At 44.8% G+C, this 12,118-nt stretch overlaps 1 protein-coding gene across 1 annotated transcript; it reads right to left on the bottom strand.

The window, feature by feature from the left end:
• Nucleotides 1–4,243: 4,243 nt before the first annotated feature.
• On the bottom strand, nucleotides 4,244–6,740 carry TMEM229A (transmembrane protein 229A). The gene is given in 2 exon segments (XM_088455969.1): nucleotides 4,244–6,466; nucleotides 6,468–6,740. Coding segments are annotated over 2 exon segments (942 nt in total). The 5' UTR covers nucleotides 6,588–6,740; the 3' UTR covers nucleotides 4,244–5,644.
• Between the last annotated feature and the right edge of the window lie 5,378 nt (nucleotides 6,741–12,118).

Below are 12,118 nucleotides of genomic sequence, written 5' to 3'. Positions count from 1 at the left end.
GGGCACCCGTGAGTATACTAAGCCTCCCCTCTCCCCCCTCTAAACCTAACCCTCCTTAGGGTGCCTAAACCTAACCCCCCCCCCCCGAACCCTAAACCTAAATCTCCCAAGGGGGGTGCCTAATCCCTCACCCCCCACCCTAGTGCCTAACCCTCACCCCCTTTCCCTAGCCTAACCCTAACCTTCTTCGGGGGGTGCCTAACCCTAAGTCCCCCCGGGGGTCCCTAAACCTAACCCCCCATCCCCAGGCTAAGTGCATACTTACCTGGCAGGAGAACGATCGGCCTGGCATCCTTCGGCATTCCGGCGTCGGGATTAACATAGGCATTGGTATTTCGACACCTATGTTAAATCCCTTGCCGGGATGACACTATTGGGATTGAGTCTCATAACTACATCCCCTGCTGAGGAGGTGGTTGTATGCAGTAAGCAATTCTTTCAGGCACGGTCTCCCATAGAGCTATTTCACACACTCTGGTTTTGACCGGGCGGCCCGGTTTTCAGCCTGGTGTAAAATCTAGTACATGCAGGAATTCAGCGGGTCCTTTCACAGGGCACGGCCATGGCACGGTCACCGTGTTATAGCCGTAAAAAACTACTATGCAGGACGGTGCCGTGCTGTCACTGCATGCCAGTAGTGTGAAGGAAACAATGTTTCCTTGCACACACACTGGCTTCTGCCGGCCGGGCTTGTGCAGCAGCTGCTGCTGCGCATGCCCAATAGGATAAAATAAATAAATAAATAAAAGCGGCTCAAAGCTGCTGCTTGTGAAAGGCACTGAGTGCCTGAAATACCCCGGCCAGCTACCGTCCGGTTCTTGCCTGGCCGGCCAGAACCGGAGTGTGTGAAATAGCTCATACAGTGATGTAGCATCTTTAACAGGCATGAAGGTAAGAATGTTGAAGAAGAAACTGACCAATGTGGAAGTGAAAATCATTACAACACACTTAGAAGTATAAATGTGCATTTGTTGTATTGCTGGTCAAACACCTCTCTTATATTTATATGTAGAAACAAAAATAGTTACACTCAGGGGTTTAATGTGAGTGGAGCCAGTTGACAAGTGCTCTGGACACCAGCGACTGGTGGGAGCGCCAAAATGGGGCCATCTGTATTTTTTTTACTTGTTGATAGTAATAGGCGGCGGGCATGACATTGTGAGAGAAGTGTCTGCCTACTATTAACACGAGGGCACAGCTCTTCTTTTGTACATGCTGTCCCCTTGAACTCACCAAGGCTCCTCCCCCTGACCTCTGCTCGTCATTCCTAAGTTTAATCATAGCCAGTAGAGCCGGGCTTCCCTGAGCATTCATTCTAATAATGTTCCCTGGGAAGCAAACTCAGCATCAGCCACAGAGCCCTGGAGAAGATCCTGAGGATAGGAAGAGAGGCCATCACAGCCAGCTGCACAAAGCATGTGAGGGGAGGTGGCACTAGGTTAGAGTACTGCTGTGGGGTCATGGGGTGGGTGCAGTGTGTGCGTAAGAAAAATAGTGACTGCTGTGGGTGTGTCAATGGGTGACTTATGTGTGCAGGAGGTGGCATTGTGCACAATGCATGGAAGGGTATGATATAAGGGGTTGGGTTTGTGATGCCAATGCTGATAATGCCGGCGGCCCGAATTCCGGCAGCATAATCCCTATGGTGGAAATCTTGACACATGCAGGTAAGTATTCTAACCCTTCCCCTCACCCACCTATCCTGCAGCCTAACCCTGCCTTCCCCGCAGCCTTACCCTAACTTTCCCCTCCCACAGCCTAAACTTAACCCACCCTTCCCCGCAGCCTAATCCTAACGCTTCCCTCCCACAGCCTAACCCTGACCAAACCTAATACTGGCAGGATTCTGGAGCCGGAATTCTGACCGCCGGTATTTTGTGCACCGGGATGCTGACATCCCTATATGAGTAGATCACTGAGAGGAGATGACTGACAGGAGGGTGCATGTTATCAGGGTGTTTGTATGTTGAGTAATTCAGTTTATCACTTAACGTACTCCCATATTCCATCCATGCCCCTTCCTTATGAGTACCGAGGGCATGTGTTTGTGTGATAGCATATTTTAAATACTGAGCCGTAGTACAAGATAAAGTGATGAGGAATTAAAAGAGAAAAATGGGTATGATATGAAGAATTGGGTACGCGATTCCGGTGCTGATAGTGGAAATTACACAGTCTCTGTCTGGACAATGTTATTAATAAATAATAAAGTCGCATTTACCATGTAAAACACAATTAAATACAGACAAATTTATTTTAAAATAAGCCTAATGTCAAGTCTAGCAGCTGCACTCTAGATATGAGTGGGGTGGCACACTAGAGTTGGGGAAGGCTCTCCCTTCAGAGCTCTTAGTGAATGCTAGACTGACATATCTGGTGGGCCTGCCCCGTCAGTGAATGGCAACAGTAAGAGCCAAATGGAGGTGTACCTCTCACTGCAGGTCCCAATGGTCAGGATGCACCCACCTACCTGTAGACCTGCCATGGCCTACATCTGCCAGATGCAGTATTGACAGGAATGCGCAATGCACTCACTACAGCGTGCACATGTGGTGGTGCACGCATCATACAAGCAGAAGTCAGTGCAGCACAGTTCACGGCATAAAGCTGGAGAGACACAAGGAGGCTTTAGGCCTGTTAGAATATTGAGGGATGGGGCTGGAGAACATGGGGGGCGGCTTAAGGCTGGAGAGACACAAGGGGATGAAACACTATAGCAGCTACAATAACTAGCAACCCTGTGAATGATGGGTCCAAAACACTCACTTAAAATAAAAGAACTCAAAAGGGAATCTGCTTTACTGCTGCAAAACTGAATGCAAATATTTAATAAATAAATTAAAAAATAAAAAAGATTGCAATAACCACATTGGTAAAAGTAACAGTATCATTAGGAGGATAAAGATGCACTCAGCCAATCAGAAGCGGCTGATGTTTTGCACCAGTGCTCGAGCACCTGCAAATTATACACCTTCTGATAGCTTATATTCATCTTTGTTGTGATCTGCATGAGGCACTTCTGTGCGAAACTCGTACTGTACTTGGCAATACTTGCACATTCCGTACCTCCCACAAATACTACTGAATCTACATATGGATGTAAGCATAACAATTTTGTGCATGTGCAGTATGAAAATATATTTTTTTAATTGAAAAAGACGCTTACATACAACTCTACTTCGCCCCAATATGTGTGTAGTTTCTATGTCCTCCTCATGTTGTGTGGGTTTTCTCCAGGTGGTCTTTTCACCCACAATCCAAAATACACACTGGTAGGTGAATGTTATTATTTTTGTATGGGAACAAATTATCAACTATAAGCTCCATTAATGCATTAATGTGTAGTATTGCAGCTGCATATAAATAAAGGCTGATAATAATAATAATAATAATAATAATATGAACAAATGATAATTTATTGGCTATATTGTATATTAACAATACACTTTAGAATTGTAACTATAGACCATAGGTGGGAAAAAAAGAATAAATATAAATATTTTAAATACTGAGCCATAGTACAAGATAAAGTGATGAGGGACTAAAAGAAAAAAATGTATATTCAGCAAAAGATTATGGTGGACAGAGGTTCATAGCCCAGTATGATTGAATATGGCCTATTATTCACCCATTTACTCAAGTAAATTCAATGTTTCACCTCTTATTACCAAAGTGTCATAATACCTTCATTTAACCACTTGCGTGGCTTGGTCACATCAGATGCAACCACACCAGACTGGGCTTTCCCTGACATGGTCGTGTCTGATGCGACCAGTCAGAAATGCCCACTAGGTGACTGCGGAAAGCTAGTCTTTCAGCAGCTGCCTACATTAGAGGGACCTGCTCAGCCCCCTGAACCCGTGACGGCCTCTCCAGTGTGTCCCGATCAGTAGAAGCAGCAGCTGCGGCTCCTTGTAGCCATGGCTGCTGCTGTGTCCCGATCACTGCTGGCCACATGTATGTATATGTATATATGTATATATATATATATATATATATATATATATATATAGCAAATACATTTATATATAAACACAAACACACACATATAGTTTTTTTTTTTTAAACTAAATAGTTTTTCCCAAAAACTTACCCAAAAAGGTAATTTTTTTAATATCACATTATGTAATTAATAGCTATTTAAAAGTGATTTCACACTTTTTTGAAATAAAAACAAACATTATATTGAATCCGGTTTAAATAGCTCTTATTTATATGATTTGCTAATAAAAAAATTGGATAATTTTGGGGACATTTTTTTTTATTAGCCAGTTAAGTGGTTAATGCATGAGGATTAAAACAAACTGTAGAATTGACTCACTTTTAATGCATAAGCAAAATATTTATATATGTTTTACAAAGCATTTTAATGATTGTTCATGTAGAAAAATATGATTTGGTAGATCACAAGCTGGTAAATTGTAAACCACCTTAGTCCGTCCAATACATGGTGCCAGGTTTTGGTGAACTACTTACTGTTCATACACAGTATCAACCTTTGTTATGATGGGGATAAAAGGACTCCACTGAATACGGCACAGACCCAAAGATCTGAGTTGCGCTACTATAGCCTTGGCATCAAAATTCGTGGAGACGTTTCCAACAGACTAGTGTCCGATGCCACAGGGGTCTATTCAGCAAGAGTGACGATGTTATCGGGCAACATCGTCACGAGATTTTATCAATTATGATAAAATATGGAAGCTTTGCAGCAATATTTTGAGCAGGGACAGCGGTTGCGGTAACATGCTGTCCCTGCGATGTCACAGAAGGGAGTGTTTTCGGGATTGCAAAAACAAACCCTTCTGTTTGTTCCTCTGCGCATGCTCAGTAATGCATTCGGGAACAGTCTCCGTCCCTGCTTGCGGTGACCGCCGACGGGGTAAGTACATCTCCAGCCTCCCGAAATTGATTGATATGTGTATACAGGATTTATACTGCCCTGTATATTTATGTGCTTTTATATTTAACATTTATATATGTTAAATATAATCTCACATAAATATACATGTATACAGGCTAGTATAAAGCCTGTATACACATGTCAATCAATTTCGGCAGATTTAAAAGGCTCTATGTGGACTTACCTGCCACCGATCACTGGAAAGCAGGGACGGAGACTGAGCGGGCTTACAAGATGCTGCAGGGACTTAGGGGAAAATTTCCCTCTGTCCCTGCAGTTTTTCACGGATGTTTAAGTATTTTCTTCGTATAATGACATTCTGAGATGGTGTTATATAAAGTAATGATTTATAGATTGAATTAACACTTTTTGATTTGCTGAATAGCAAAAAGCGTTAAAGCACTGTAGAGATCAATGGCTGATCCCTACAGTGCGGTATTCAGTGAGATGGGAATCATTGGAGAAGATAATTGCGTTATCTTCTCCATTATCCCATTGCTGAATAGGGGATTTGCATAAAAAATACAGAAATCATAGGGTCTGCATTTTATATGTAAAAAAGTAATTGCTGAATAAACCCCACAGTCACTGCCGTTACTCGTGATGAAACGTTTTGCAATTAACTGTATCCAGTTAAATGATAGCTAGAAACTGATTGGTTGCTTTGGGCAACTTCTTCACTCTCTGGATGTTTTGATACATCTATCCCTTATGTCGCTCTGGCTGCGGGTCATACACTCCCTACACATAGCGCACCCGCAGCAGCACCTTGGACAGCAGGTCTTGGTAGAAACTGAGAAACACCCAACCTGGTAAGTACATGAGGGTCACTAGCCCCATGAAATTCAGAGGATAGTGGGAATAGTCCCAGGAGCAAGCGTTGCATGTGCGGAGCCCCAATCCCCAGCAGAACTCCCAAGTGTACACGAAGAGGATGTAGACAGGTAGCCGCTGCCAGACGCTCCATCCCCGCCTATAGCACAAGTATAAGTACAGCCTCTCCACCACCAGGCTGCAGCTGCCGTACATCAGAAAGGACCACAGCGACGTGTGTCCGCTCAGCGGGCTGCCCGGCTTCTCCAGCGCGTTGAAGGCAGATGTGAAGAAGACCTCGTCCATGAAGCCGTGCATGCCGAAGAAGAGAAAGCGCAGCAGCAGTGGCAGCCGGCGGCCGGCACTAGCACAGGCAGCTCCCGACCCCTCCCAGCTCTGATACTGCAGTCTCAGGAAGCTCCGGAGAAACACCTGCGAGTAGTAGACGGCCAGCCCGTACTGCAGCGCCAGCTCTGCCGCACTCAGCACCCGCTCCTGGGGGCAGCAATGCAGCAGCGTCCTCCGCAGCAGGATCTGCAGGCCCACGAAGACGGAGGGGTAGAAGACGAAGTGGAAAGCCAGGTGGTTGGCGGGGAAGCTCTTCCTCTGCAGATAGATCTTCTCCAGGGCGAGTTGGGCAGCGGCGTGCAGCAGGCACCGGGATGGGGAGGAGAAGCCCACAAGGCTGTAGTCCTGACTATGAGGGAAGCGACGGGCGCAGGAGCTCAGCACATCCAGGGTCAGGCCGGCCGTGCATGCCATAGAAATATAGCCTCATCCAGACGGGCAGGGGCTGCGAGGAGCCCACTGACGGAGCCTTCACCCGGGCTTTGACCACCTGACGCCGCCAGGCACCCTGGTTCCTGCCCATGTTGCCGGGCTGCCAGGTGCTAGAGCCGCATAGTAGTAATCTGTGTTCTGGTGCAAAACGGGAGCAGGCGGCTGGCAGCGCATCCAGTGCCCCTCCTTGTGTGTACCGTGCTCTGTGCTTGTCATAGGAAGCCCCCACCCCAGTCACCTCAAGCATCTCATCTCGCTTTATACACAAGACCTATATACCGATGGTGTCTCATCTATTCTGCTGTCATTGACATTGAAATCGTACACAGTGCCATAGAGGAACACAAGAAGTTTGGCAATTTGAAAAACATATATGACCAAGTACATTTGTAGGGGTACTGTAGGGGATTCGTTTAGGAAGCCGGCGGTCGCAGGGTGTATGTGCTTCACATACAAATATAAATTGAAAGATAAAATTACATTTTGTCCAAAGAGTTTGCTTTACAACCAAGATATACCAGAGGGCTACAGATCCTACTTGGATGTATATTTGATGATTTCTGGGTATACTGTAGCTAAGGAATATTAATGTGTTACCGTGGTATAGCTAAGGAATATTATGTTAGTGTGCTGTAATGCATGACATCTTTTCTGTTTTAGAACTCACAGTCATTGGGTAAGAGATAAAGCTTTATACATCTATAGGGAGAATGTGGGATGCAGTATAATGGTCTGAAATATGGGTCACTCACTGGTGGGGATCTGTTAATTAAGTGGTGTCAGAAATTGATCATTTGAGGCTAGACATGAGTGATTTGGCTGTATGCAGCTGGTATGTGTATAGGTTTGTAGAAATAGGATCAACTCCCAGATCAGCATGATCCAGACATGATTCAATGACTAGAAAACACCTCCTGAATCAAACCAATTACAGTAAAAGCTATTTACATGAAAAACCAAGTAAAGTACCAAGTAACGGTTTCTCTCTCACTCTATCTTCTTGCGTGAGGGAAGACACATCTGTCAGTGCCTTTATAATAACTCCTGAGTTTCTTACACAGCCCTACCATTTTATCTGTGTCACTACAATGCTCTGTGGACACTGCTCAATCTCCTCAATGCTAGCATCACACACTTTCAAGCAGTGATGGAAACAAGGGGAAGACTTCACCTGTGACCAGAGGCGCCAGAACATTTTCGGTTGGAGGGTGGGGGGGGGTAGGATGTTTAAATGGCATTTTGGCAAATCTGAATTTTTTGTAATATATTTATTATAAGGGCATGTTTGGGCATATTCAGGCTACTGAGTCAGATGTGGAAGGTCTGAGAGGCATTTTGGGAAATGTGCATTGAGAAGAGGGAGAAAGAAGGGAGTGGAGTATGAAAGAAATGGTGGAGTGGGTAAAAAATTGTTTGTAACAGTAACGCATGTATTTTTGTTCTTTCATTTATGTCACTGTGATTAAGAGAAGTGTGCAGCTCCTTAAAAGCTAGGGGGCCACGCATGCAGCACTTAATGTGAATCAGATTGTCTATCACTGTTTTATATGATAATATCACTCAAGCAAGGGTTGGGTACAGGATCCTCACGGTCACAATACCGACGTTCAGAACACCTACAGCGGCACCCTGATGGTCAAAATCCAGACGGATTTTGGTAAGTATCTAACCCCAATCCTAACCCTAACCCACCCCTCCCGCAGCCTAACTCTAACCATCCCCTCCTGCAGCCTAACCCTAATCGCCCCTCCAATAGCCTTACCCTAACCATCCCCTCCCCCAGCCTAACCCTACCCCTCCCCCTAGTGCTTAAACCTAACCCTGATACCGTCTGAATCTGTCGGGATTGTGACCATTGGGATGCTGCAGTCGGTATTGTGACCTTCGGCATTCTCACCATGGGGATCCTGACTTCATTCCCTCAAGAAAATATTTAGAAATATGTATTGACTTGGTTAACTGACAACAAAATCAAGAATTTCCTTTCAGTCAAAGACGTCTTCCACTTCACTTTGACTTTAAAATACAATGTAAATGTCTTTCCACTATGTCAAAATAAAGTAATTTTTTATAAATATAAATGTGATATATCTTTCTGTTTCCAAAACATGTCCTTTGCACATAAAGAGTGGGGATGATTTGGTGTCATAGGTTAAGACATCATATCTAACGTGACATCAAAGAAGCCTTTAATAAATTCCCTTGTTAGAGGCAGTGCCACAGACAAGAATTTGATAATCATGTGCATGCAAAGTGACAATGATAGCAAATACAACCCTAATGTGCAATGATGCTGCTATAAGTAAAACAAGGCTGGAAAATAGTAACAACATTAGTGTTCACTCTAGCTCCGGCGGCAGGCAGGGCACTGGAGCTAGAGAGGGCACTTCCGTGGGCACGCCAAAAAGGGCGCATGGGCATTGAAAAGGGGGCGTGTCTATAAGACGCATCCCCTTTTCGTTACTCTTGGGGGCATGCCCGGCACTTACGGACACGCCGGGCAGCCCCCAAGCTTTGCTGACAGGGAGAATAGATGCCGGGCGCATGCGCCCTGCCCCTATTCTCCGGCGGTGACCGGGTCACCAAACATTTCCCCACCCGCGAGTCGCAGTGTCCCGCGGGTGGGGAAATGTGCGGTGACCCGGTCACCGCCGGAGAATAGAGGCCGGACGCATGAGCCCAGCATCTATCCTCCCTGTCGGCAGCGCCTGGGAGGTGTCCAGCATGTCCGTAAGTGCCGGGCACGCCACCAAGAGTGATGAAAAAGGGATGTGTCTTATAGACACGCCCCCTTTTCAATGCCCACGCCCCCTTTTCGGCACCCGCAGGCTGTGAGGGCAGGGCGCTTTTTGCCCTCCTTCTGGAGGGCAGGGTGCTTTTTGCCCTCCAGAAGGAGGGCAGTGCGCCACGCCCCGCTAAAACAGCCTAGCGGTAACACTACAACATGTTAGGCTGGGTACACAGTACACAATAAATTGGCCGATTTGTAATTTTGAGGCAAATTGGAATAAAAATCGCCCATATTGTGCAGTGTGTATGCCCGATTGCTTGCTCCCGCAGGTCGCATGCGACATTGTGTGATTGGCCGTGCTTGCACCAGCAATCACAGGATATCACATGCTGGGCTGTAGTTTAATGAAGGAGGGAACAAGTGATTGTTCCGTTGTTCATTAAATCTTCTAGTGTGTATCAGCATTCTTGCATGGTTTGGGGCGAAGGTGAATCGCTCCGACCATCGGCAAGATTGCCAGGCGAAGACCGCAACTAAAACAAAATAAAAGTTTAGGGAAAACATATATGACATTACAGATACTGACAGTAAATGAAAATTACACTGTGATGATGAGCAAGTTCAGTGGTCTCATGGCAATAAGACAATAATCATCTTGGAATTTTCTTAAAACACTTACAGTATGCAGACAGTATATGTCAATGTTCAAGTGTGTAGTGTGTACAGTAATGGTCAGTCAGTGCCTAAGGTAAGCGAAGCTGTGGCAAGTTCAGCAGAGATGCAATGTTTTACAGTTGTATGTTCTGTGTTTCCTTTGCCATTCTGTGGAATATACATTCAGCTCTGTATTTGTAAATTCCACATTCTTTACTTTGCATAATTTGCAGTCTATTAATAGAGCTGGACGCTAAATGTGTCAAGTCTGCTCTGTGCTGTGGATGTGATATAAGAGAGAAGTCAAGACAGAACAGAAATATAAGGGGAATTCTGGACAGAGCACTAAGGGGCCCATTTATTAATGATCGCATTTGTAATGTGATCTGGGTTAGCACCCATGATTGCATTGCAGTATGTGATCATATTGGCCGAATGTATTACTGAGTACCTGCAGGGACAGGGGCTCCGAAAGGTGCCCGTCCCTCAATGTGTAGGGAGTGAAGTGACTGCGTCACCATAAAAACCTATGGGGGTTGTAGCTGCTGGCGGGAAAGGAGGGATTGCAGCAGGTATCGGAGATATCTGCTGCGCTCTCCCTCTGTCATACATTCGGGGGATTCTAATTATTTGCATTTCTCCTTGAAAATGGGTGTTTTCAGGAAATAAGCCATAAATATTTATTAATAAATGGGATCCTTAGTGCAGCGGCGTACCTAGGTATTTGCTTGTAAGGGGCTCTATGTACAACCCAGTGGTGAAACATGTATATAACACATGTAACTTTGACAAGGAAGACGGGCCCTCCTCAGCTCTGGGCCCCATAGCAGCTGCACCCCTTGCACCTATGGTAGTTACGCCCATGCCTTAGTGCTCTGGGCCTGATTCAGAGCCGAACGCTGTGACCAGAGCGCTCGCTCTGAATCAGGGCCCTCCTCCATGAAAATGGAGCGGCCTCCTGGCCGCTCGCATAGCTGTGGGTGGCCACAGCTTCATCTGTGACACTTTACATGTTTAAAACTAATTCCTGTGTGGTTAAAGTTGTTTCTAGCACACTGTGGGGTCTATTTATCAAGCAATGAAAAGTGAGGAGAAGTGAACCAGTGGAGAAGTTGCCCATAGCAACCAATCAGTTTTGAAGTAGCATTTATAAAGTACAGTCTATAAAGTAATAGGTAGGAGCTGATTGGTTGCTATGGGCAACTTCTCTACTGGGCCACTTCTCCACACTTTTCACTGCTTGATAAATAGACCTTGTGAGTGGTGTTTCGCTGTGTCTGCAATGCAAATAATTGAAAGAAAAATACAGCACACTGCTATGGGAGCATCTCAGTCGCCTTGAACGTCGCATGCCATATGGCTTATAGACACTAGGGGGTATATTTACTAAAGTGTCTAGCTGCAAAATCTGCACTTACCCTAATACATTTCTCCCTCTCCCTTTAACTTTTAGTCTGATGTAAAGGTATTGTACATCCCTTAATAGGAAAGCAGCTGAATTCACTAAGGTCTCAGTGGAATATGTGAATGTGCATGAGGGAAAAGTAAATGAAGGATAATTATGCACACATGTAACTAAAGGGTTTAACCAGTTCAGAAACTTTATTCCCTTACATAACTTGGTTACTACTATAAGTATCAGGTTGAAATAGGCAGTGATACTTGACATTAGAAATATTCACTTTATCAGGGGGGTGGAGGAAGTGAGCTATAAAGACATATTGCAGGCTGACACACAGTGTATTACTACTACTAGTACCAGTAGTATGTACTAGTGGACATAGAGCCCCAGTGCTCTGTGCTGTAGCAGAGCAGTGCCATATGTAATATACAGTTATTACATGAGATTTGGTATACCCTTTTCAGCTTTATAAGAAGGTAAGAAAGCTGTATAACACACTGCATGGTAGTTATCAGCATCCTCCTCCTGCTATGTCACAGGATGGATAGCGGACAAGGTGCAGTAGGCATCAAGAGACAAATACGGAGGAACAAGTGGAAATACATTGCTCCTTTCTCCATATATGACATGAAACCTAGACCCCATAGTTCTGATCTTACACAGATGTGATAAATAGTTAGGCGATCCTGAATATATACCAATCTGTTATGTGCAACCAATAGTATTACGTGTATATTTTATCTTCTTTAAGTATTTCACTTTATTATGTTGTCATTTTAATGCAAATTATTCATCAAATAACCCACACATTGTAATTCAGTATTATATTTTGTAT

The sequence above is a fragment of the Taudactylus pleione genome, unplaced genomic scaffold (assembly GCF_031769625.1).
Source record: "Taudactylus pleione unplaced genomic scaffold, aTauple2 ptg000041l, whole genome shotgun sequence".
NCBI classification, from domain to species: Eukaryota; Metazoa; Chordata; class Amphibia; order Anura; family Myobatrachidae; genus Taudactylus; species Taudactylus pleione.
The sequence above is the reverse complement of the archived record's forward strand: the minus strand, read 5'-3'. Positions and strand labels throughout refer to the sequence as shown.